This window comes from Odontesthes bonariensis, chromosome 24 (genome assembly GCF_027942865.1).
Source record: "Odontesthes bonariensis isolate fOdoBon6 chromosome 24, fOdoBon6.hap1, whole genome shotgun sequence".
Taxonomy (NCBI): Eukaryota; Metazoa; Chordata; class Actinopteri; order Atheriniformes; family Atherinopsidae; genus Odontesthes; species Odontesthes bonariensis.
In genome coordinates this window covers 14,227,408-14,254,470 of record NC_134529.1, presented here as the reverse complement: position 1 = coordinate 14,254,470, position 27,063 = coordinate 14,227,408, and the positions used below count along the sequence as shown (strand labels likewise).

The following is a 27,063-nucleotide window of genomic DNA, read 5'->3' as shown; positions in this document are numbered from 1 at the left end:
AATGTGCCCCATTCTTGTTCACAGTAGGATTTCAGCAGCTCAGCAGCTGGTGGCGTTGTCATATTGTTTGTTTATAGTTAGATTCTCAGTCACTGATGTCATGGTAATCCAAGAAGATAACGGGACTTCTGTTCATTTCACGTCTAAAATGGCATCAGACTGGCGGTGGGGTTCAGGTATCAAAGAAAGAAGACTTATACTAGGCAGACTAAAACAACATGATGGTTCGTGGCTCCAGCTCCTCAGGTCAGCACTCTACAATCGAGAGGATAAAGGACACTATAGAAGACAGTTTTGTTCAAATTTTAGAAAAGAGAAAAAGAATCCTTGGAAAAAAAAAATGATGAAATCATTTTCCCAGGGAGGATGCCGAAAAATTACAACAATCTTATTATCTTTTTCTTCGGTAAGTTTTGCAAAGCTTGAATGTTCGGTTGTTGAATTAAAAGGATTTTGTATCATATCTGATATGTTAACTGTCTTACAAGATAGGACAACTGAATGAACCTCCACCAAAGGTGGCAATGAATAACTTTTGCCAGGGCTTTTATTCTTAAAATGTAAAAACCATCTCTGAACAGAGGCGATTAGTTCCAACATCACCCATCAGCCACTTCCTCACTTTTCTCCACAGGTAGTTTCACCGCCATTCACAGACGATACCAAGCTCCAAACAAGTCATCTGCGTCTTAATATCCAACGTTTCTTTGCGTGACAGTTTTAAGAGGAGTTCCTGCACCCATGCAGCGCAGTTAATACCGGTTCTGCTTTTATATTTCTGGTCTTTCTACTACTTTCAGTTAAATAGATAAAGGTTTAAATCATTTGAAAATCAGAAAATTCTTTTTAATCCCACATTTCACACAGTCGGACAAATTCTATGGAATCATTCATGATTGTTACCATAAAACATACATCTGCTCATACTGTGATATTATGTGTACATTTTAGCAAATTTGTGTGACTTCAGACAGCAAATCAAATGCTTGTATTTGTCAGGCTGAACTGAAAAAAAAAACAAAAAAAAAAACTGCTGTACAGCACTTTGAAGTGTGAGTCTTCTGTGTGACAAAAATAGGCACCTACACCTAGAAAAAAAAAACAAATCATGATCTGAACAGAGATTCAGAGCTTTATCACCGGCAAAAAAACAAAACAAGCATTGATGAGAGTGGTGTAACGGAGAGCAAACACTGCCCCAAAGAGGCAGACAAACTGTGCACCGAGCGCAGCAGCTGATTTCATAATCAAGGTTGAAATCTGTTTTTATGCATCTCCATTTTTTTTTCCCCACATTCCTACATGACTTTCCCACGTTCTCTCAGCAAAACCCTGTGAAAAGAAAAATTCTGCTTTTTTTTCTAAACTGGCTTTCACGCCCATTAATAGCGAGAGAAAAATCAGACAGGTCAGCTCTTTCATGATTCAAGATACATTTATTGTACAGCAACATCACTGGCATGCAAAGTCAGGTATGACACGCATAAGGCATTTCCTCCATGTAAAAGCTGCCTTCGTCACTAGATGATCCAGTTTTTAAAGTGCAAAGTCCACAGAATGAAAAGATTTGACCTACAGCACTACATCGTAAACAGATCTACTAACCAGACATGTGATGACAAAAATAAATTTGGATTTACGTTGGTTAATATTACATTACACGATGCAATGACAACACACAGACTGATAGATTTACAGATCTTCACTTCCAAGTTCATGATGCTGAAAAGACAATTTTACAATGCGTCACTGGAGGATTAAGACTGTTGCCCGTTGCTCTTCGATAGCTTGTTCTTCATCAACATGTTTGTAAGAGTCACTGAACAAAACTAAACCGTGTCTGAAGAGTTTGGTCTCAGGTTATGATGATGATAAAAGACACATCTGTGCGAGTGCACGCACAGAAACGTGAACAAACACACATACAAAATAAAAAAAAGGGTTCAAATGAACAGACGATACAACACACTGACATGTGTGGACATGGATACACAGACTTTAGACAAAACATTGTAAAGGAAATAGCAAACCAACACAGCCAGCTGGACTTAAACACCAGACAATCGGGGGCAAACCAGACACCATAGTCTAAATTTTAAAAAAAAGGATGCAGCTCAGTCAAAGCGCAGGCGAGGGCTGGTGCCTTAAAACGTCACAAAACTGAACCATCACAGCACCACAGTGACAGGAGGCACAATTTAAAAACGCACAAGGAGATCTGCCACCTACAGCTGGACCATGTTGTCCGGGCTCGTGCCAAATTATTGCCATTATACTTGTTTTTTTCTACCTGTGTGTGCGCACACATGCACACAGAATGGATTTTACAGATCTTGACGAGACGGGTGCGCTGCTGGGAAGCCGTGTGCAAACCCAATTCTGGAGGATTATTAGGATTGTAATGGCAACAATGCAGGTCAGGATGGTGGCACTGGCAACCCGTTTCTGTGGCTGATAAAGAAAAAGGGAAGAATATTCTAACTAGTAAATTTCTTTAAGGATGGATTCCTCCATACTTGATGGCCTCGAGATGATGCACTTTTCTACTGTAGACTTTTGAATTCATGTGTCACTGGTTGTAGATTTCAAAAGGTTTCTGGATACAGATTTCTACCTTAACTAAGGATACTACCAATGCAGTGGCAGTTGAAAATTAGAATATACAGTTTACATATATATACACACACACACTCACAAAAAACATCCCTACTCTGTACATCCTCTTAAAGATTTATATATTTCTCTGTATGTACACATATATATGGGAAGAAAAAAATAATTATTCTTCTAGTGTTCAGTGTGGTAAACATTGCAGTAAACGCTTCAGGAGTTTGTGTGGTCATGACTGGTGCTGTGTGTGTTTTCATATATGTATTAGTTGGCGGTTATCTTTCAGTTAAAAGCAATTAAAAAACAAAATTAATAAATAGAGCACGAGTTAGGAAATAAATGCCCAACGTCAAAGAAAGAAAGAAAGCACTTCTGGCTAGGCAAAAACAAAACTACAGAAAAGCATTAAACAGTGGAGACGGATGTTTAAGTGCCAAGTAACACGGGACATGGGAGGAGTAACTTTACATCTATCCATCCATCAAACATAAAAAAAAAAAACACTGTTGAGTAAATTAAAATGCCTCCATCTCTCATACACTCCAGTCATCAAATCTATAAAAACAAATATAAAATGCTGTCAGAAGTTAGCGAGACTCGTAAAACTAGTTTTGTGATCGAAGGTCGTATGGCACCCTGTGTGGGACGAACAATAAAGATTAGGAGGAAAAAAATTGCAGTGCCAATAAAAAATTTTAGTGACAGCACAACCAACAACCCAATCGGAATTACAGAGTTACTGGCAACAAAAAAAAAAAAAAAAAAAAAACAACCAGTGGAGTCTCTACACACATCTAATCAGGAGTAAATGAAGTTTGTTGACTGCTGCATTTACTGACATTAGTCATCATAATCATCATCATCATCATCATCATCATCATAGTCAGCTTGTTTTGGCTCCATTCGAGGGGTAAAAGAACATCTCAGACAGCTAAGTTAAACAAGAATCGGTTTGCTCTTTAGTTGCAACTCGCTCTCTCCCACATGCACTGTGGCCTTTTGATTCCACGGTCAAGAGGATTTTACAGTGAGAAATGGTCCTCCCACCACCCCAAATCCTTTTCCAGTCCTGAAAGGTTAATCAGTTCTGCCACGTCGCAGCACCCTTTGTGGTTTAATACACACAAAGGTCAGGAAACTTCATCTCGTAAATGGGAACAGATCGGCTCTGGCTTTGGCCGTAACCTGACGAAATGGTTCCAGATGGGCTGGGAGGGGGTCTGGACAGGAGGAGGAACAAAACAAAACAGTAGTCATCGCCATGATTCAACGCTATCATCATGTGTATCATGTCGTTAGTCAGGATCACCGCCATCCATGTCATTGCCGACCTTTAGAAACACAATGTAAATATCTCAAAGCTCTGTCACTTACCTGATTGTAATCTCAAAGATTTGATTTAGTTTGCTCTGCAGCTGAGTGGCCTGGAAGGGACAAAAAATATTCATCAAAGAAAACAGTCACAAGCTGAGAAACAAATATGTGGGTTGAAAATGTATTTTACTGTACCCTGGCACCGCAGTGGGCAGCTATCTCCTCAAAGGGGGCCTTTTGGAACTTCTCCACCACTTGTCTCCTCCTCTCTCTCTCCTGCTCCTCCATACCCACACTGTCCACTAGATGGCGACAGGAACAGCATAAAGCACTATATGCACCAACAATGAAAGCAGCTGTGTGGTTTGTGCTGCTAGTGCTTAGAGGTGTGAGTGAATAAGCAAAACCTCAACTTTTCATACTGCTTTCATGTCTTTGCCAATAAATATCATAAAAAGAGCTCTCAATCTCTAGCCACAGAAGTAGGAAAAAAAAACAAAACAAACAAACAACTTACCGATGGCATTTTTCAGGGTTTCAAAGGTAATCTCCTCTGCTGGTGTCCTCTGGAGAACAGAACAAACAGAAAAAATATGATGTGGTGATGAGCTTTAAGAGCTCTGTCCTGAAATGTCTTGGATTAAATGTCCTTATAGAGGGAATATTTGAGTATTTACCTCCTCTTTCTCTGGACTGTTTCGAGACTCGACCTCCACCTGAAGCGATATAGTCTCCCCAATGCTCTTTCTCTTGGACAGCCGGTCCTCATCTGAAAGAAGAGCGTAAATGTTTTACTTTCGTTTGTTTATTGAAGGAATGGACCATTCGTGCAGGAATACCTTTCGATAATATTCAACAACTACAACATTCCTATTCAAGTTTCCATTTCTGTTGAGATATTTTGGGCTCCATACCAGTATACTGTGGGACATAAGGTGTAGCCAGTCTCTCTGTGTTATAACCACTACCTCCAAGAACCTCAGTGATCTTAGACTGGAGGAACAGAACATCCCCTTCCACCTTCTCTATGGATGAGGGCAGCCTAGGAATAAAGAGGGAAAGCTGAATGTTTATGTAGCAGAGAAATTCAAGGCGAGTATCGTATCCTTAAATATCAAATTGAACACTGGTATGATTTGGGAAAACAAAGGAGTTTTGAAAGTAGCCGATACATACTTGGGATTCTCAATGAAGATGTCCTCAGGCAAAAGGTAAGAGGTTTCTTTCTGTCTCACCTCAATTACCTGAAGGGCAGAGGGAAAGAACAAGAAAGAAAGCAGTTTATTAACAGTTGGTATACAAACACACACATTCACGTAAAGGATCCAGACCCCACACCTCATGTATGTGCTGGCAGAAGGCTGGGACAGTGGTGAGCTGGCAGATGAGGTTGAGGTAGGCAGCAGCGAGGGCATGAACAGCACAGCGGTTATAAACGGGCATAGCCTCGTCCGTGGACAGAGCCAGGTCCTGCACGGGGCACAAAGAGGCTTCAGAAACAGTGTCTGAAAAGGACTGGTATGCATACGTGTTCAGTCTGTAAAGTTATCTGCTTTTATGCTTTATGCTGAGTTCTTTTCTTTCTAATAATTTGGGTTTCATACTGGGGTGTCAATTCTTCTTCCAAGACGGAATTCTAAAATGGTTCATGACTGCATGCATGTGCATCTTTACCTGCAGGGCAAGTGCCAGGCGGATGAGGTCCACCACCACCTCTTCGTTGGCCAGCTCCACGCTGAGAAGACCCAACAGGGCAAAGAGGGTCTCATAGTGCTGCTGACCGCTGCTCTCCTCCTTACAGCCCAGGTAGATGTGTCGGTACAGATGCTGGCCGTGCTGTGAGTGAGTGAGTGATGTGCAAGGAGGTGATCATAAGAATAATGACAGACAGTTTCTTTGACATTCTTTACACATCTATGTACATCAATTCGCTTTGTTCTGTCCCCGTAACCAACTCTGGTTAGTGTTCGGTGAGAAATGATCCAATCATGCTCAAAAGTGTGAGAAGAAAAATCAGATAAAATGCATGACAAATGCTGATTTACCTTTTTCATGAATAAATTGTCCTGTCTGGAGCACTTGTCAACTTTCAGCTTCAGCACGGAGATGTCGGAGATGATGCTACACAGAAGGGAGGCCAAATACAACGCAGACGGTCAACTCCAGAGCGCTAGAACTTCTGCTTTTCCACATTCCCATGCACACAATTACGCACCTTATTTCGGAAAACTTCGGCCTGCTGTCATGCCTGTCGATGAGGCTGAGAAGGATTTGAAGGACAAGCAGCCGAATTTCTGGATCCTCAGTTAGAGAGAGGGAAAGGAGTGGCTCCAAGAAGGAGCTGGGCAGCGCTGTGAGCATGTTTGTAGTTTGAAATCCTGCAGTCACCTGAGAGATCGATTATAAAAAGGACACGTGTGGGGTTTTTTTTGTCATCCAACAACAGATAATTCCTTCACATTTTTCATTATTGTATACATTTATGAGCTTTTTCTAGTCCTGTAAAATTCCATAAAGACCCACTTTTTTCTTTTTCTAACTGAATGATCATTAGGAAAGAAATGAGCACCTACCTGAACCAAGGACTTGAGTAACATAACCTGAATCATCCTAGTACCCTCAGGCCTGGGGATGAAAATGGAAAGTTAAGATTCAAACGGAACCTTAAAATTCACAAAAACAGCTCTGAAAACAGTTGTTTACAAAGAACTGTGCCACAAGCTGCTGTGTATTTATTTGTGTCCTCGAAAAATAACGGATACAAAGTGCATGCTGTGAAAATTGAGAGTAAAATACCCAGAACTGGTGGAGGGCAGAGTTAGATGTACTCCAGGGACAGGGATCTTGCCCATGATGAACAGCATGACCTCTGATCTCTGGTAGGTGGGCAAGGTGTTGGCAAATGAGCCTGAGAAAGAAAGCAAAAAAAAATAATTAAAAGACGTACATCAAACTAATATTCGCTAAAAGAAAACTCACACATGCACCGGAGAAACACAGAGACCAGACAAACAACTAAAACCATCACAAAACAAACGCCACCCAGACTCACCAATAGTCGTGATGACAGCCTCCTGTAGTTGCCTCTCTTCGTGTGCTTTGATAATCTTGGTGCCGATGTTGGTGCTGCCGTCGTATGAGCCCGTCAACTCGTAGTCCACGCTCAGACGGAGCTGCCTCAGCAGGGTGTTGAACACCTCCAACACCGTGGGACCTGCAAACGCACAGTGAGCAGCTCAAAGTGAAAACCATCCGATGCCCACACAGCTTTTCAGTTGGCCAGTCGGCGCGTTGCATTTGTGTAACGAACCTACAGAGCCGCTGGCTGCAATGGCAGCTGCCTCCAGCAATACCTCCACTATCCCAGCTCGCACTGTGGCCGAGTTCTTGCTGTTCGCGTCCAGGTGACCGAGAAGTTGCTGGATTACCAAGTGAGAGTGTTGAGACTGTGGGAGGAAGCACAGACAGTGCGACTGCATTAAAAATGTTTAAAAAGCTGGTAAGTTCAAGCAGAGAGCAAATTAAAAAGTGGAGGTTGAAGAGAAATTTTGGCAGTAAAATGAAAGAAAATGAAAAAATATGGTGCTGTGAGAGACACATCATACTTTGAGAGACTATTTGGACCTGGAAAGGCAGTCAGCAAAGTGAGAGGGAGAGAGAGCAATAGAAGGGTCGCAGACTCCATCTCTCACCTGGATGGAGTACATGATGATTTTGAAACAACGCACTGCAAAGGTCTTTCCCTCCCATAGAGAGTGGTTATCTAAGTGCCTGTGGGAACACAAACAGGAGGAAGCAGAGGACGTAATTATATAGTGACAGGAGAGATGGAGGTCAGAAAGGCAGAGATAACTTTTACAGAGGCCCAACATTAAGACTGCACATTTTATTTAATTTCTAATGACAGACATGGCTGGTGCAAAGAAGACCTCATAACTGAAACTGTTACAGTTAATAATATCAAGCTCAGTAGGACGTTGCCTGAAATTGCAGAAAGAGTGATAAAAAACAGCAGAAAAACTCAATATCTGTAATGATCAGCATCACAACATCCTGCAGCCACGATCGAAGTAATTACTAATCCTGAACAGCTGGTAAAAAAAATAAATAAAGCATAGATGGACAGATCAATCAAGGCGCTGCAGAAGAAAAAATTATTTCAACTGCACAAGTAAACGGTAAAAACCACATATAGCCTTAAAAGTATCTGAAACTGCCCATTTCCAAAATCTGATTTGATGCTTTAAGATCACGTTTGTTACCTGCACTCTTGTGCTGATATGAAAATCAAATACAACATTAAATTCTCGTTTCACAGTATATTAAAAACATTTGAAACATTTTGCAGAACACGCTGAGCAAAATTTCATGTACAGCATCACTCGGCATCTACATACTCGTTCGGCCTCAACAGAAGAAAAAGGCAAATTCAGCGACCACTTCCACAATACCAACATGTTCAATAGAAAATAAAGCAGAAACGACCACAAACTGTGGCTCACGTGCAAGGAACGAAGCCAAGAGGAACAAAACACAGATGGACGTACAAAGGAAGGATAAACAGGATTCAAAGGATAAGGCTGAGACAGGTAGAATACTGCATTCTAGAGACAGAGGAAAAGCTGGCTAACTGAATTAGGGAGACTAAAGGAAAAGGAAAAAGATGGAGAGACCGATAAACAAAAGAACAAATTTAAAGAGACCCAGATTTGTTCAGTGCTATGAGCAGATACGACGCCAAACGCATGATAGCACTGACAAAAATAAGGGAACCTGCCGTGTCTGACCAGAAAAGAAGAACATTTTACAGGCTAAACTCAACATAAACACAGCAACATACAATTTCAATCTGCAAGCACACCCTAAAATCTACTCAACAACAACTAAGAAACCTTGCAATGCCCTTGCCACGCCCCCATGGGCCAATCTGGGTAAAGATAAAAATGCTGCAAGAGAGCCCTGAGATGCAGTCTTCTTTCGTGTTCAGTCAATATTTAAAATACAAAAAGAAGCAACTGCATTAAAAGTGCACATCACAAATGGAGGGTAGAATGATATAGATAAGAGTTGGCGAGGCCGTCTCACATCAGGACTGGCGTGACAGCATTCTTGATGTTGCCATAGGCGGCTCGTCCCAGCAGCTCCCTGAAGCAGCGCTCCGTCAGCTCCACGGGGCTTTCCTTCTCCTTCTCCGATGCCTGCAGCGGAGAGGGAGAGCGGCTGGTAGGCAGCGATGCAGGTGAGGAAGCAGAAAAAGAAGCAGAGGAGAGGAAAGGGCAGCGAGGACGTGAGGAGAGGGAGGGGTGCGGAGAGCAGGAGAAAAAAAAAAAAAAACGAAAAAAAAAAAAACACAGGAGGCGAGGATTACGAATCAGATTTATTCTGGAAGACAAACATTTAAAAAAAAAAAAGACAGTTTATTGCAGATTAACACTGAGGGTCATTGTATTGCTGCAGCTCCTGGGGAGACTTCAGTTCGTCTGGAGTAAAAATTAGCTACAGCGTTAGCCGCTGAGTGTGTGCAGGCATTCCTATCACATCTATTTTGACCATGGGGGACATGTCTGTGTCCGAGTCTGCAGATGTGCGTCTTAGTTTTTCTCATGCATAGTTAAAAACATCCACCCCCACCGTTACTTGTTCATGACTAGCCTCCGGTAGCCCACCAATGATAACATTATTTATTAAGAGCCTCACTCTTTCATCTTGCCTGCTGCCGCTGCGAAGGAGGAAATGTGAAATCCTGCCTCTCAGTGGCTCCTCAATTCCAAAAACAGCTAAATCAAGACAGATGCATTCAATCGACTCAACTGATGTGTTCAGCAGTGACAAAGGATCTTAACAAAGCTGTTCCGATGCATCTAAAACACAGAAGTCTACTTCCTGACACTCCAAGGGTAACAAATTACAAGAAACATCAACATTAAGGATCTTAATAAGGTGTACTATATGCCAGCCTAACAACTTTGATTAACTTTGGCATCAACGTGACACGTAAACCTTCTTTTTCTAGAGTAGAGGGGCTCTGTTCAAGTTCACAGCTGTAAATGTAAAAACACTCAGGACGCATTCAGGTCTGATGACTGAATTTTTCTGTTATTTAGTATTGTTAAAATGCAGAGGGTGTATCATTCCCAGATCACCTCCTGGCTCTCCTTTGTGTATATTTCTGAGGTGACAATGAACAAAATAGCTGCGAGCGCAGCGGCAAAGGTTCATTCGGTCCTGCAGGTCCTGGCATTTCACTCCCTGCTCCCCATTTTCAGAGCTGAGACGTGAATATTTTCACCTCAAAACTGGTCATTTGAGGGGCATAAATAGTGTGTGGATATAATACAGGCATGTGGAGATACACAGCAATACCTAGAGCTGTCCACTTGTGATCAGATCAGTTGAGGTGGATGTTCACACCAGATCATAAACAGAATTTGTGAATAAGTACTGCTTGGGGAAGTGTCTGTAGGCGCCTACAACACATTAAACACAAGTGTGCGGGCTCTGGTTCTTTAAGTATCACATACCAAAGGGAGTCTGCAAAAGGCTTCTGTTATTAACTTTCTACTAAAGTTAGTCGGAACTTTTTGATCTTTAAATAAGGTGGAACAAGTGCACAGGGATTAAAGCTGAGAAGAAAGCACCACTGTGAGCTAATTAGATTCTGTACCGACTGCTGTCAGTAATGACAAGCAAGGCTCGGTGTGAGATGGGAAATAAGGATGCACAGCAGGGGCAGGCCTCAGAACATAAACAGAGAGAAAGGAAGCTGAGGAGGAAATATGACTCTCCGGTGGATTGTGCCAGTCCGTCTACGAAGCTCTCTGTCAATAACCTCCCCATTTCTATTTTCTATTATCCATCTTCCTCCCAATCTCTTGGTCTTCTGGATGCCGCCCTCTCCCTTTGCTCCCATAACCCTCAGATCTCAGCATTGACGTCAAAGTGGATTTCAGTATGTGGAGTGCTGCCAACAGAGAAAGGCTCCAGAGTCTGCACACTCCCTAATATTCTGGCATCCTCTTTCCCTTTGAGTCTGTGAGCTTTTATTTTCCACCCACTGCACTATTTCAGTTCAGGCTTCCCCCTTTCATGGCACAACAGTTCTTCCCATGTCCCAGTTTGTTTGCCATTAGATGATATTTGTGGGTTAATAGATATCCATAGGGAGAACAGATGGTTCACTAAATCTTGACAGCAATGACACATAACATGGGATGATGGCTTTCTAGACTGCCGGGCCAAATTTGGTCAAATGTGAGACAAGCGTATCAATGGGTTACAGCATAATGGCTCTGGGCTGAATGACTAAGGCAGGCCAGGTCAATACTGGGCTCTCACAACTTCACCCCGACATGTTAGACATGGCATCGTTTAATCTGTTTTTAACACCATTAGAGATGCAGAAACAGAAAAGTCAGAAATACTCTAAATGGACTGACCCATGGACTTAGCAATCTCACAAAACAAACAAAACTCTGTAAATCAGAAACTTTATTGAGTATTTAGCTTTGCTTATTTACACGTATGCTTTACTGCTCTTACAAAAAGATGGATTTGGATTAACTATGCGTGTTAGCGCAGTTTTGAGATGCTTGATTTCATCCGAATCAAGTTTATATGCATCTTAACAGACTACCGTTGTTTCTAATGTCATGAAACATGCCGTGTTCAGATGTCCTGTAAGTGTGAGATTAAAAATGCTTCTGGGAGATTGTTCCCTGATAGATAAAACTGAATTTTAGATGTCTGTCAGTTCTTAAAAACCTTATGGTCACAGAATAAATACACAAAGAAAATAACTCCACCCCCCACTATACGGCACGGTATATCAGAATCTGTGCAGATATGTTGAAATCAGTCACACATCACAGCTGAAAATGAAAAACTGGATAACTGAAGTGGCTACGGTTAAGTTCTGATCTTGAACCACCTTAACCTCAATGGAAAGTCCTGCAAAAAACCTGGTGGGATGCACCCCAATGTACAAGTTTGACCAAAAGCCATAAATAACACTGCAAATATGTTGTTGTTGTTCCATGCCATTTTCATTTATCAACAAGTCTGTTCTATTCTGAATTTTAAAAAATTTTTTTTTAAAAAAGACTAAGAGACCACAAAGATCAAACAATGCACTCACCTCTCTGTACGCTCTCCACTCTGCAGGTTGAAGAGCAGAGAGGGAACAATCTTGTCCATGTGCTGAGGGTCCCAGATATTAGCCTGCAGCTCATCATTCACAGTCTTCCTCACCACGCCCTGCAGACCCTTAATACCTGCCATGCGGATCCTGATGGCGACAATTACAGACAGACATGTCAGAAATCATCCAACTTAAATACCCCCAGACAATAAAGAGAGATCTGTATTTAGCAATGTGTATTTTTAATTTCTTCTGTTTGCTTATGTTTTTTCATGTCACCAAAGTCATATTTCACTTGTCAAGGATGTCACTTTGTCTATTTTTAGCAGAAACAATGGAGTTAAGATGAAAACATTCCTTTAAAAATAGTCTATAAAAGAAAGGTCCAATAGAGGCCTAAAATAAACCCTTCTCCTAAGTAGTCCAAGAACAACAGTTACTAAATAAATCTGCCTCTTGTGCAATCAAGCACATGTCTTACTTGGTGCGAATGTCGGGGTCCTCGTAGTTTGAATGGCACATCTCACTGAAGCGTGACACAAAGAAGTCATAACTGCGATGGTACGATGGCGTGTCCTCTTCTATATTGGCAAACTTTACAAACTGACAACACAGGAAGAGTGAGGGTTTAAACGATTTAAAGCTCCTCAAAAGCCCAAATTTTTTTATTTTAATTCTATTTAGCTAATTATCTTCAAAATATAAATCAAACTGTAGCGCCATGACATTTCATGAGGAGTCAGAAAAAATAAAACAGAGCGGGGGGGGGGCTCTCCAACTGGTCCAGCAAATGTCATGTGAGTAATCCGGTTGACATTCAGCTTCAAACCGCACTCCAGTTAATAAATTATTAAATGGATTTCTTCAGAGTCAAGTTAGATCACAACATTAACAGAAGCAATAATCGTATAATCTGTAGTCAATGAGGGAGATAGTAATTGCAGCTAAAATTTTCTCATTTAATAACACATTCTGGGAAAGCTCAGAGACACAAAAGAGAAGAATTCCTGTAGAAAATGAACATCCAAAGAAATAGCTCGTCCACTGTGGACGAATCTGACTGTGTTTGGATATGTTTTCAAATTAAATGAAGAGTCCTCAAGCTAATTTAATGAAGTGAGCTTATAACCGCTCCTGTGAGGTTGCTAAGCTGCAGCACCAATTCTCTGCTGCCGTTCATACTTGGAAGCTGTCCTGCTGCAAGTATTACTGGGCAGCTTCTATGTATTAATGCATCAGCTCTTTGTCTGCTGAAGATGACTTAATATCTGACTGACAGCTTAAAGAATAGTAGCCAAGACCACAGGCTATAGAGATTGGAGACTATCGAGGCTTATGTTCCAATCACAGACAAGAGCACGAGAAATGAACCCCTCCCTCATGTATTTTCCATCACAAAGCCATCTATTTAGGTACATATCGAAGTCATATATGAATAAGAGGTAAACTAAAGCAGTTTACAGTTTGTGCACAAGGTGTCTTTTTTCTTCTGTGGTCTATTTGGTATAAAGGTAAGAACCTTCTATCAGACGCTGTGAAATTAAAACACTTTCCAACCATTAGACAATATGGAGAAATTAAGGAGAAGAATACGTATCCTTCAGCTGTAAGATACAAGATAAATGCATATGCAAAGCTAGAAAAATAACAAAACATGGATGGCACAGAGTTCACCAGTATATGACCTTCCAGTTGTCTCAAAGACCAAACTCATTACTATGTGTGAGAGAGTGATAGCCGGACATTATGAGTGTGAACTGCTTTGTCTTGTCAGTTTGTATTAATGACTGCAAGGCTTTACCCTTGCAGTCTGCAGCTAATCTGATTTCCTTTATGTGTCCTCTGGTGACCGCACTGAGAGCTGCTTTCCATATCGGAGGATACTCATCCCTCTCTTTGCCTTCCACCCTCTTTGCGAGCTCTGATCTTACTATAATATTAATACAGCACTTCTCTCAATGTGTACATCTCTTACACTGTGCCATCAAATCAGAAATCCTTTGATTGGATAATGCCTCTAAATCTGCTCACATGGGTAGAATTTGTAGAACTAAAACACATTAGTGAACAGTTTGAGTGTGCAGATATTTAAAGCCATAAAACAAGCTGTTTTCGCTAGTTTTAAGACTCTTGAGATAGAAATTACACACAATTATATCACCAAGCATGTTTCTTTGCTTATTAACTTACATTTAGAGTACAAAATGATCCTCATTAACTTCTAACAACACTGCCTCATTCCATTTTTATGTTTACCACAAATTTGAATTAAGAAATAATGACGATTCCTAAAGCTAAAAATCGAGCCAAACCAAATCAAAAATGCTCATCTTACAGGAGGAATGGAGCTACGAGGTTGCTCGAACACAGTAAAAACACAGAACAAAGGCTTGATTCTTTGAAATATTAATACCATCCAAGAAAAACTCACCGAGTTGGTTCCTAGGATCTGAAGGTTGGGTTTGTCAGACTCCAGCAGCTTGCGCACCATCTTTAAAAAGCTCTCTACAAACAGGTTGATACTCTGACAGTGGCAGGCCATCAGCAGCTGGTCCAGCGCTTCCATTGCTATACACACATACCTGATTTGGAAAAGAAAAACAGAGGGACAACTTTAACTTTGTAGGCAAAGATAATAAAGAAATGTGATATTAATATATGACATATTAAACATATTTCGGCTGGACTCCGATGAAGCGCGACTGATCTTTACGGACTTTTTGGAATGATGAGAATCATCAGGGGATCATTGATCATTTAAAGAATGAACAGACTGAGCATGCTTTTGACTGACCATGTGTAAATTACAATCAATATTTTATAAGATGAAAGAAAAGTATGAAGATCATACATATATAGGGGGTCTATCAAGGACAAAGACGAGCTCTTTGATAAAAGTATAACAAATGTTCAACGACCTAAACGTTTACGCTTTAGTCATTCTCAAATCAAACCAATTATTGTGCTGAAAAATATGCAAACGGTATTTGTCAAAGCAGAGAAAATGCATTTACTCCAAATGGCAACAGCTGAAGCTCACCCGTATCTATGTCGGGCCACATCCCTCGATAGTCTCTCCGACAGGTAGGCTCCGATACGGTCCAGCTTCTCTGGAGCCGACAAGGCGTAGAACGTCAGCTTCTCCATGTTGGCCTTGACCAGCCCATCCTAGAAGGGTGATGGTGAAAGATATAATGAGAAGGGGCAAAAAAAAAAAAAAAAAAAAATTAAACCATTTAAATAAAAGAAACCCAAGGGTCTTCTTCTCACTGATGAAGGAGCAGTTGACCTATGATAAAAAGTTTTTACTCTCAAGTCAGAACAGATATTCATGAGGTTGGTGTATCTACTGGCAGTCAGCCACTGCTTAGACTTGGGAAACCTTCACTGATATTTGAAATAACATCAGGGTAAAAGGTCATTATTTTATCAATGTGTTATTCATCAACTCTCCTGCGGATATTTATGAGCTAATTCAATAAGGTTTATTCAAAAGTAAGCATTTCCCCCCCCCCCCCCCCCCCCCCCAATCCAAAACCCTTCAAGCAGATAACTGGATCACCAAGTTTCCCCTCCTACTTTTCCCCTTGACCTACTTCACACTTCTTCACTTTGGTCAGTGCTAAAAACATCTGTGGTCCACTGAGAATCCATTTGCATTCAGTCCAGACCCTAAACAAGCCAAAGCAGCACCCCAGATCAAAGAAATATGCCCAAATATCCACTGACAACACATTACTTTGTGTAAAATAGAAAGATTTATTAAGCATTAGTATGATACCTGTGCTTTTCAGATACTGTAATGGAAAACTTGCAGGGGAGCAATAGAGGCACTTCTGTCTGATAACTTGATAAATTTTGTTAAACGCCATTCATTTGCTGAACATTATGCGTAGGGTTAACAGCAAAGAGGCTATGGAATGTAATTGCTTTTTACTGCAGGTGCCTTGCCAAGCTGTAGCAAAAAAGGTTGCTGAACGCTAAATAAGAAACAAAGACTAGGCAAGGCAAGTATATTTGTAGAGCACAATTCGTACACAAGGCAATTCAAAGTGCCATTTTACAGCTCATCTGGTACAGTTGGTCTTCCTGATACAATCAAATTACAGGAGGCTGATTAGTGTCATTAGCTGCACCTGTGCGTTTCCTGCTAGCACAACTCAAGACATCTGTTGCTGAATTATAGGTTCCTCTAATCAGAAGGTTTGGAGATCAGCTTTGCTTCTGGTTTATTCTCTAAAACACCTAAAAGCTGTAATCTATAAACAATTACCCCATCGGATTACTGCTGCTTGAAACATGTCATTGAAATGACATGTTGAACCTTGTCAGAACATTTTGTGCATACAGGAACAAAGCCCATAATTAACCACCTTGCCACCAATTATTTGATAGAAACAGAAACTGAAATGCCACAAACATATTCACAGGTCACATGTGTGGATCGTGAATAGACTTTCTTAGGTGGCTTCATTGTTCCAGGGCTACTGGGGCACCTCTACCAACAGGCTCACACACAGCAGCTTGAAGCCAGCCTAAGAAACATTTTCTGGGGTATGAAATGTACAGGTCTGGTGCATATTCACGCACACACACACTAAACTGGTCAAATAAATTGTGAATGTCCCTTTAATGAAATCTGGTGACAGATCTATAAAAGGTAAAATGAGTTACTGTAGTAGCGCAACAGCTCTAATGAATAGCTTCCTCTGCAACATCAGCCTTTTATCTCCACCCGAATCAATTCTCTTTACGAGTCATCCTAGTCAGATCTCAGTTAATCATTGAAAACTGCAGCAAAACTGAAGTCTGTCGTTTGACACCAGCAGCTTTGAGGAGGGTAACTGCGTACCTGTTAAACCCGATGCACTTAAAGTTATAGCCTCACATTAAGATAACTGCTGTTTTTACCCACAGCTCAGATCCACCTTTGATAGTTCCACATGATTTCTATATGCGCTTGTGCAGCAGAAAGGGGGGAAAAGTATATATCAGACCTGCAACATTAAAGACAGCAAGAGCAGGTTTTAGCGAAGAAACACAAGAGTGCCGCCTGAGTTTCTCACCTCTGGATCTTCTGGGAAGATGTTGTCCACCAGTCTCTTGTATCGAGGCCTGAGTGCCCCGCAACAACCACAAACCCCTGTTGATGAAGAAAAATTAAGATGAACAAAAGACAGGCAGAAATGGTCTATTAGACATGTACAGTATGAATGAGAAATGCAATAAAACCAAAGCAATGGCTTCTTTCTTCATAGCTTTTCCGCAAAAGCACTATTTGTCCGTACTCCGTCTCTCTGTGTAAATGAAATACAAAGTGATGAAATAACTGAAATCAGCCATTTGTTGGAGACATTACAAACTGTAAGTGTCCTTAAAAATCACTATGTGGTGAGCAGGAGTTTAGGTGCTGACGCAGTAACCACTTCACTAATATCAACAACCTGATTTACAGCGAGTATAGCGCAGCAGTTATTTACATTAACTACAAGGTGTCATAACGGCGTATGCGCAGTCTCGTCTCATGAACAGGCGTTGGCGGAAAACCGCTAAAAAGTCAGACAGTCCAACTGACCTCTCGGCAAAGGAAAACACAGCTGCAGCTAATGAAAAAATAATGAGTAAGCTCTGCAGCTTCTGAAGATAGCCACAACAGCTGACATAGGTCTATCCAAAGCTGTACCACAAGAATGATAATAAAAAAAACCTATACACAAAAGAATTCATGCAAAAAATAAATAAATAAATAAATGAATGGTCAGTACACAAGCACAGGCGCACAACGTTTGGGTTGTACCTCCAGGAGAATCTTCCTGCACTTTTGTAGCACATGAGTCTTTATTTTGCCACATAAAGACATTTGAGGAAATATAAAGATGTGTTAAGTATGTAGTTATTTCCACCACGATGCCAGTACTTAGAACACATGCGCTCCATTTCCCTTCCTCTCAATCAAGACAGCCTTGAAGACAAAAGAGCAACACACAATATAAACTGTGAATTTTCTGACTTTGCATTGAGGCAAAGCCCAGCTGGGGAGCTGAATTCTGATTGGCTGAGTGAATTCAGCAGTGGTGAGTCATAAGAGGACCCCGAGAGAGCGAAGATATGAGAAAAGAAAAAAACCTCTGAAAAACCCCAAATTAATCTGTAAACCTTCCCGTAGCTCGGCATTACAATATCCAACTTTCTTCATCAAACCCTCAGCAGGTGAGTTTTATGGTCCCAAAAGCTAATGAAAAAAAGTAGGTCAAACGCTGCCAACTGTGCAGCAAAGTCATGAATGATATGAAGGTCTGACACGTCAAACCGAGAAAGCGGAAATTTTGCAAAACAATCGGGCTTTCTTCTGTCCTTCCTTTCTCCCTTCCCCTCTCTAAACATCATTTTCCTTCCTTTCATTCTCCAGACTGAAAAGAATGTGTCATTCTGCATTATCCTAGCTGCTGTTCCACAGCACTTTTCACTGATGTGACACTAGAACCTCATTGTGAGAACACAGTGACCCGACATTAACAAGATTACCAGCTGCCCGGTTGCCACTCCAATACAACAATGTTGTTCCGATCATTTTATCTTTTGACTCGACCAACCCGGAAAAATTCTCTTTTTGAAGCGCTACCAAAAATGTTCAACAAATCTCTAACCAGCACAGGCTGGAAGTCTTATGCCTCATGAAGAACAACCAGGCTCCTAGAGAGACAAAATCAAAGACCAGACCAGACCAGACCAGACCAGACCACCAGAAATCACAGCAAACTTTGCACATTTTAAATATCAAATACAGTCATTGCATTAGAAAAAGGTATGCAGGTGTAAGAGCAGCTGGGGGACGCAAAGGACTGACACAATATTCAACATTACGGTTCCGGTAACATAATGGATATTAAACTATCGTCCATGAAAATATATCCAAGTTTTACAGACAAAGATTAAAAGAAGAATTACATACATACATTTTGCTTGGTTAACTTCAAATATTTGAAAACCGTAAAAAGATACAAAAGGGCAGCAGTTGCAGGTCTTTGAATATTTAAATAAAGTTTCTAAAAAAAAAAAGATATTTACAATCTTAAGTACTTAAAGGATCCTCAGTCTCGAGAGGCTTCTTTGCCCTCAAAAAGATCACCTGAACGCTGTAGCAAGAGCTCATCTCTATAATGCTCATCTCTGTGCCGAGTGTGTATTTACAGAATTTCTCCTCCATCACTTCAAACACTAATGAACCCTCACCCACCCGCTCTGGCTGCTGCACCTACTTCCTCTACCTCCCTCCCTCAGCCTTGCATTACTGGCCCATAGCCTGAATGTAAGAGTCACTGATGAATTAATGAAAACACAGCAGGTCCCCAGTGTAGAGACAAAAAGGTGGGGGGTGAAGACAGAGTGACAGAGACTGGAATGGAAAAACAGATACTGAGATGGTGATGGGGAGGTGGATTTAGATGCATCGAATGAGTCACAGATTAGTGCTACTTATTGCATCTTCTCTGTCCAGCACAAATCTGTCCTGTCCTCTCTGTTGGCTGCAAAGGAAAGAGATGTTGTGGAAAGAGTGATGCACACAGAGTTTATTCAGGGGGAAAACTTTAACTATCGTACAACTGGCATGAAATTTTAACAGTCCAGTGGGTGTGGCAATTTACATGATAGTTAACACTCCAGTGGAGCACTGCAAAGATCTGCACTTTCCCCTGCTGCTTTGTGATGCAAGTAAGCCATTTTCTATGGAAATGTTTTATCTTTTTCCATCTTATAGTGTGACCAACCAGTGCTTATTCAAGGCCAGCTGGTGGGCTAACTGCACAATACACTTGAACAGTTTTTGTAACAAAATTGAGCTAAAAGCATAACATTCGTTTCATCTCAAGTAATGTGGCACCATCATGTGGACACAACTGATCGTCGCTTAAAGACATGCTATGCAACTTTTTCATGGTCATAAAATTGCTTGGCAATCATCAGTTTGCTTGGCTGACCCGTTCAGATGAAAACGGTGACATTTCCATCTCCATCTGGTGGCCCTAGCCCGAAACAGCACTTGCAACTTTGCCTGTGGCGCCGCGTGCTTTGTTTAGCTCTGAAAGTCTCGCGACACACGAGAGCCGAGAACTACTGCTTCACGGCAGGTCGTAAAGGGCTCTGAGCCGAGCCAGGTAGCCTGATAGACACACCCCCTCTCCATTAGCTGTCGACGGCTAAATTGAATGCAGTTAGCTTCTAGAGTTGTAATATAGTTTGTAATAGATATCGTGATGGCAGAACCACCGCTACTTGCCCGTCTGACCGCTGAGTCACCCAGAGCCAGCGATTCTGCGGTCAGACGGGCAAGTAGCGAATCCATGCCAACTCGGAGCTTTTTAAGTTTCGATTCTGTCTCGTGACTTGACGAGCGAGCGCCCAGTCGGCAGCTACAGTAGGCAGCTACAGGCTCGGTTAGCGTGGCTTCATGCATCTTGTACAGTCGTTGAAAAATAATCATTTAGTGATATAGGGAGGGCAAGATCATTCCATGTTGTTTACTTGTAGGTCTAAACTCAGCATTGCCTCACCTAATACTACCATATTTGTCGCTGTGTAAATGCACACACTAGCTGTTGTGTCTGGCTTTCAGATAAAATGGCATTGAATTATTACTTGACAAAAATAAATGAATGAACTTGTAGCCGTAGGCTGCTCTTTGATTTATCAAAATGAATTGATAAATGGGACCAAAAAAAAGGCGAGGCGCATAGCCACTAAATGGCAGAAAGTTTTTTTTTGTTTTTTTTTTTATTAAGTGACTCAAGTGATTCAAGTGATCCGTATAACTCGAATCCCCTCCTCGAAATGATCCAATCAGCCCGGATTGCCCAAAAGATTCGAGTTAAGCATCTCTACTTCTCCAACTCTCTGCCAGTGTCTTGAAAAATAAACCGTAAATTGCCTCTGGTGGGTTTACGACAGTCTGGCTAGACTGTCGCCTATTTTCTACGGAGCTTCCCCTACAGCTTTGGGGTGTGTATTGCATGGTAAACAAACCCCATATTACTGAGCCCTGCTTTAAAAAACAGTCGCATAACAGACGTCCAGTACAATGTGCAACTTCAAAATGCGCTGCATTACCCTTGTTTTGCTAGAAACTCGGACCGACTCACTGGCAGAGAAAATCCTGTGTGCCGTGTTCAGCTGGTTTAAAAAAAAAAGAAATAAATAAATAAAGCAAGCTGTGTTGCGTTTTTGGTAATGATGGGTTGGCGTAGAAGCGAGCACAGTAAGGTGGGTGGACAAGGATTTGCATGACAGCTGTGAAAAGCACATATAGCAGGGGGTATCACGACATCCACCCACTCTGACCGCAAGCTGACCGACACATAGAGAGGCTAGACCCACCAAGCTCCTCCACACCTCACTCACTCATACACACAATAATAAACCCACATAACACACACACACTTTGGGGGGGGATTGGAAGAGAAAAGCAATGAGTCACTGGTAGTTGCAACAAGACGATAAAATTAGAGGGTGGACTTCTCTGCAGCCTAATGCAACAGGCTTGGAGAACTTTCCAGCTTGGATGAACGTACGTGTGCACACATGTGAGGGGGTCTCCACCCATCAAATAATCATAGCAAGGAGCCAGCCAATCACAGATCTATTTATATCCTTAAAATAACGGGCTGGTACATTAACAGATTACACAACGTCAGCTTAACATTTCCACATTAGGGGGAGAGACGGAAAGGAGAAGGGGGGGGGGGACTGCATGCTGAAGTGAGAAAAATAGAGGAAAACAAAAATTTCATGGACATGGAATGTGCATTAAATACTTCTAAAAAATGTCCACCCACGTAGAAAAACCAACATTAATATCAAATGCATGCGTGCGTGCAGTTGTTAGAAAGAGAAACGGAGCTCTCAGTAGATGTTCAGACGTTCGCCTGCATACATGCAAAGCACTGGTTTTGCAGGCCACACTCCAGTGGAGAAACACACAGCAGCAGAGAGTGTGCACAGTGGGATCACCGTCGTGATGGACAGACATATGCATACCTGTCCAAGACGCATACAAGACATATTCACACAAATGTTACAGAGCATGCTGCCCTCCAAGGGTTATCATTACGTAAGAGGGAGGAGGGGAGGGACAAAGTCCTGCTATTTTTACATCCGCAAACATCTTCAAAAAAACCCACTGAATTTAAGCACAAGAAGAAATCGACAAACACAGAAAGAGACCAAGACATGATGAGACCAGAATGCAAATAATGATCCAGGCTTATTCAAAAGCCTACCAAGACGCACATGAGCTGTCACTCAATGAGTTTGAGAAAGCTGTACAGGAGATGAGGAGAGGGGAGGATTATCATAGGGACGAGGAAGACAGCGGTGTGGGAGCATGACAGAGTGGAAAATGTGATTTTTTTTTTGTCTTTTATTTGTCTCCAAGGCAAGTAGAGAGTAGGGCAGATAATCAAATGTCTTCCATACATATGAATATAAGCACAGCATCAATCTATCAAGTCTTTCATCTATTACAATGAGCCCTACCTATTAAGAGGGAATCTTGTGGGCAATAACAAACATATAGCCTGTGCACACGCTTCTGCAGAGGCATAAACAGTATACATCTTCTTTCACGCAATAAGTCATGACAAAACAAGTCACATTCAAAGCACATATTTGATTCCGTGTGGGTGGCTGCAAGCATGGCTAGTATAAAAGAGACAAACCTACTGATGTCAGACCCAGCTGCCAACAAATCCTCATGACACAAAGCCATTCAGGCACACTATAAATCAGTGTCAAACAGGCACTAAAACTGGGCTATGGGGGATCATATCCAGAGCATAATTTCTATACATGCGGCACACTGCACAGACTATCCAAACTCTCGACAATGCACAGAGTTGATGATTCATTAGCCTACAAACCAAAGTCTTTCGCCATCAATATCCTTGAAGCAAAGCTGGCTACATTTTTAATTGGCACACATCAATCAACTACATATCAAACACCACAGTTACAGAAAAACATTGACCAAGGACATTTTCTTATGATCTGGAAACACCGGTCCACATATACAACTATTCCTATTGTCAAGAAAGCATAAACCTATCTTATGCAGCCCAGATTATTGAAGGATTAGGAATATCATTCAAGAAGTGAAAGAAAACGTCAAAACCTCTTTCAGGAATGGCCTACATACAAGTTAGCAAAAACCCATACTGCACTGGCAGTGAACACAATGCTACCAGCACAACTACGACAGGAGGAGCAATACAAGTAAAAAGACTTCAAGCAAATAAGTGTCCATTACCGAAAATAAACATCTTCCACCCAGGGTCTCCTTGTGATCCAATACTAATCTAACAGACTATCCTCATAGGAGTCCAAGTGCCCATAACACACTTTCAGGAGACGTTACACTCTGGACGCAGCGGCAGTCTACCACAAGAAATCTTACTCGGAAATGTGTTTGTAGAATGTAGGAAAACCTGCCGAATGCAAAATGCCTTTCATTACTCACATGCTTACACATCTTAGAACGCACGCACATCGACACACAGTGGAAAAATGATTGTTATTCTTACCATACATCGATCGTGGTGTGTGTGAGTCTCACTACAGACGCTTATGTTTCCTTAATGCAGCTTCAGTTCCTCATTCAGACAAAGTGCTGTGCCGACAGGCACTGAAAATGCGCACATGCACACACACTGCTCACTCTGGGATAAATGCCTGCACGTGTGCTCAGAGCTAAAAGGCATATGAATGTGCACTGTGATTGGTGCAGAGCCTGGCTCGACGTTATGAATTGCACACACACACTCTCTCTCCCTGCCATGAAGACACACATACAGGCATTTACACACTTGCGCACAAATGGAGCTAAAAGACAACGTCAGAGCAAGGCATGCTGTGATGACCTTGGATTTTCCAATTCTTCTGCAACAGCGCTCCTTGTCAACGGGGCAGTGCAGCACATGCAGGCAAACATGCAAACACACCCACCTCCCCTCTAATTAATCAGAAGCAGGAAAAAGGAAAAACAGGGAAAGAGGGGAGACAGGAGAGGAGGGAAATATGCACCAACGGGATAAAAAGGGAGAAGACCTCCCTCCCACGCAACATCCTCCTCTATCATTGGAACGCTTTCCTCCCGTCCATCATTATTCTTCCCTTTGCTCCTGATTTGTCAGTCCTGACCTCTAAGGTTTTGCAACTTTGCGCCACACTTTGTTGCATTTTCTACCCAACAATCAAAGGTCCATTTTCCTCCCCCCTCGTTTTTGGATTTTTTTGAGACATTTGACACTAATAGCTACAATGTTATGCGGCGGACACCTAAGACATTCAAGTTTGATCAGTCACTTTTTTAAATAGGGGTGAATTGTAACATTGTGTACACATTGTGCATTCTTATGCGTGTCCAAATTCTGGACACTTCTCCTCATATGTTTTTAGGAACATGGTATTTATACATTTGCAGAAAAAGAAAAATTAAATCCAAATACAGAATAGACAGCTTACTCGCCCCCTTTCAAGTTTCATTTTTTCAAAACGTAGTGCATACAAAAATACAATCACTGCTCTGCCGCAAGCTCACATTGCAAAGCTTTCAGAACAGTCAATGATTACATGTGTACAACCATAAAGCCTCAACTGTGACAAACATTACCAACGGGAAGAGGTGATGATGAAACAACTGGCTCTAATGCACAAATCTGCATTGGACACCAGACACTTCAAGGTGCTGCAGTGTCCTTGTAAAAGCATAAATGGGTGCTTTAAATGTAACTCACTCTCTTTGGCTTACAACTATCCAATACTCCAAATATCAGTTTGTCTTTAAAACTGATCAGCAGCAATTAAAGAGAGAAACAATGGAAACACCTATCATAAAGCCTAACTTAGCAATCACCCGATGTGCCTTACTGCACTGATTACTGCATACTTTAAATGTCTTGAAAAGACATATTTCTTTTTTTAGTACTTAGGTTTCACACAAGCATGCCGTCACATTTTTTAACCCTTCTTTTAATGATGTTTTCTATGTTTGTGCATGCCAACAGTTCCAACCAATCCCTGTGGAGTATATGACTCACTTTCTGAAGAAATAACAAGTATTTCTCAGACAAAAACCACCCAAGATTAATTTGGTGACTCTACACAACAGCAGCTTGTGCCGAGTCATTTAGAGTGCGTCAAAGGAACTTGACTGTGCACGACAAACTATGAAACACGCTCAACTCCACAAGACAGGTGACGGATTCAGAGCAAGTCAAAGCCCCCCCCCCCAATAGAAATTCCCATTTGCAGCATGATCAGGTATCATGGAGCATTATGGAAAGCAACTTTTGGTGAAAGCCTTCTCTGTCCATGGGACTTAGAAATGGAGAGGGCACAGAGGGAGAACAAAGGAGGTGGTGTTGTTACTTACCCTTGCCAACGCGGTGGTCCAGAAGGGTACGACAGTCCAGTGCCAGCCTCTGAGTGGCTGGAGCATCGGTTGCAGGCAAAGGCATAGCGGGCAACAAACACACACACTCAAGACACACACCACTCCTGTCAGAGACACAGCAGCCTTCCCGAACAACCAGCAGACAAAATATGTGCAACCGTTCGGTTATTCGAAAATAAAAATGAAGAAGAAAACCACAACAGAAGAAAAACACAAAGTGACAACAGCTGAAATTAGTCGAAACCAACTCCATCCACACACATACTCAACATAAACTTGCCCCAAGTCAAAACAGGAATACCAACTTCTGCATGAAGTTTTAAAACCTTGCTCACAAACACGAGTCCCTGAACACAAACTTATGTCCCAGTCCAGAGGCTTCTTAGCAATTTCTGTTAGTGCAAAGGCAAGTTGCCCGCATTAACCAAGAGATTAGCGATAAGTCCTTCAATAGAAGCTCTGCTCTCCGTGTGTGTCCCTCTCATTAATAAACATCTCACTGACAATAGAACTCACTATCCAACCGCACACAGAAAAGGGTGGAGAGAAGCTGGGAAAGAGGGGCACCGTGGGACAGTGATTCAGTCAGTGGGCTTGAAGTTCAGGGAATGCAACTATGGATGTCAGCGGGTGCAATTGCAGGCAAAATATCTGCTGAGTAGTTTCTGTGTAAGTTCACTCATCACACACACACACACACACACACTAAGAAAACTAGAGCAAAGCTTCTCCCACAACACAAGTTGCTTTTCTCTGTTAGCAGTGCTTTGCCATGGAGCCTGGCTAGCTCATATATTTTTAGAAAACTCCCTCCACTACTTCTTCTCTCCAGCTTTTGGAAGACATGAATCATCCCTCATGGCAGGGATGCAGCAGGTGTAAAGTAGCTTGGTGTTACTCACCTGTCATGCTGAATATTAGTCACAGGGAGGCGTTGCTCCTCCAGCTTCAAAGAGATGAGGAGGTGGGTTGCACTTCAGCGCTGAACAGAACCTCCACCGGGGCTTTGCGAATCAGGAAAACCGCTGGCTTTTCTCTGGCCTGCTAAAGTGTGCTAAAATTAGCCAAAGCGCTCAAACATTTTTTGGGGTCTACGTATGTTTTAGTCAGTCTAACAAAAATAGCTTCTTTTTTTTCCCACCAAGAAGTGACACGTTATCGGCAAAGTTAGCATCACCTGGACAGAAATTTTAAATCATGGCAGTCACCACAAAATGATAAACGTTACCAATGCTAGATCTCACCATAATATCTCCCACTACTCTCCTTTGGTTTCGACGAGTTTTAGACAGTAACGTACGGATAATAAATTAATCTAACAGCCTTAAGAAATGTGAACAGCAGTGTGTTGAGTTAATCTAGCATTAATTTATGCTGAGAGTTAATGTAGTTGGCCATGCTAACGTAGCATGGCCAACTACATTAACTCTCAACATAAATTAATGCTAACGTAGCATGGCTAACTGCCTAGTGGTACCTCTTATCTGTAATTGTCAGCTCCCGTTGCTTACCATGAACAGAAAGGGGGTAAAAACTAACCCTTCAAACGTTTAGCATA

General features: G+C 41.7%; 1 protein-coding gene across 1 annotated transcript; it reads right to left on the bottom strand.

Moving 5' to 3' along the window:
• Positions 1–1,416: 1,416 nt before the first annotated feature.
• On the bottom strand, positions 1,417–26,384 carry LOC142375580 (protein EFR3 homolog B). Its single transcript, XM_075459675.1, has 23 exons — positions 25,485–26,384; positions 17,128–17,204; positions 15,102–15,229; positions 14,493–14,643; positions 12,543–12,664; positions 12,059–12,208; positions 9,010–9,144; positions 7,617–7,695; positions 7,235–7,370; positions 6,977–7,138; positions 6,721–6,832; positions 6,498–6,549; positions 6,140–6,312; positions 5,970–6,045; positions 5,599–5,760; positions 5,263–5,394; positions 5,101–5,168; positions 4,839–4,966; positions 4,602–4,693; positions 4,442–4,490; positions 4,120–4,226; positions 3,985–4,034; positions 1,417–3,830 (listed from the first exon to the last, which is right to left on the bottom strand). The coding sequence occupies exons 1-23, from the start codon at positions 25,756–25,758 to the stop codon at positions 3,725–3,727; spliced, it is 2,721 nt and encodes a 906-aa protein (XP_075315790.1). The 5' UTR covers positions 25,759–26,384; the 3' UTR covers positions 1,417–3,724.
• Positions 26,385–27,063: the final 679 nt, after the last annotated feature.

What these genes read in the sequence shown, in the direction of transcription:
- LOC142375580 (XM_075459675.1), bottom strand. Translation starts at nt 25,758, where the DNA reads ATGGAGTTGGTTTCGACTAATTTCAGCTGTTGTCACTTTGTGTTTTTC. An exon ending in GACCCCGACATTCGCACCAA is followed by an intron (nt 12,209 to 12,542) that starts GTAAGACATGTG and finishes TGTCGCCATCAG; the next exon opens with GATCCGCATGGCAGGTATTA. An exon ending in ACAGTCCAGAGAAAGAGGAG is followed by an intron (nt 4,491 to 4,601) that starts GTAAATACTCAA and finishes TCTGTTCTCCAG; the next exon opens with AGGACACCAGCAGAGGAGAT.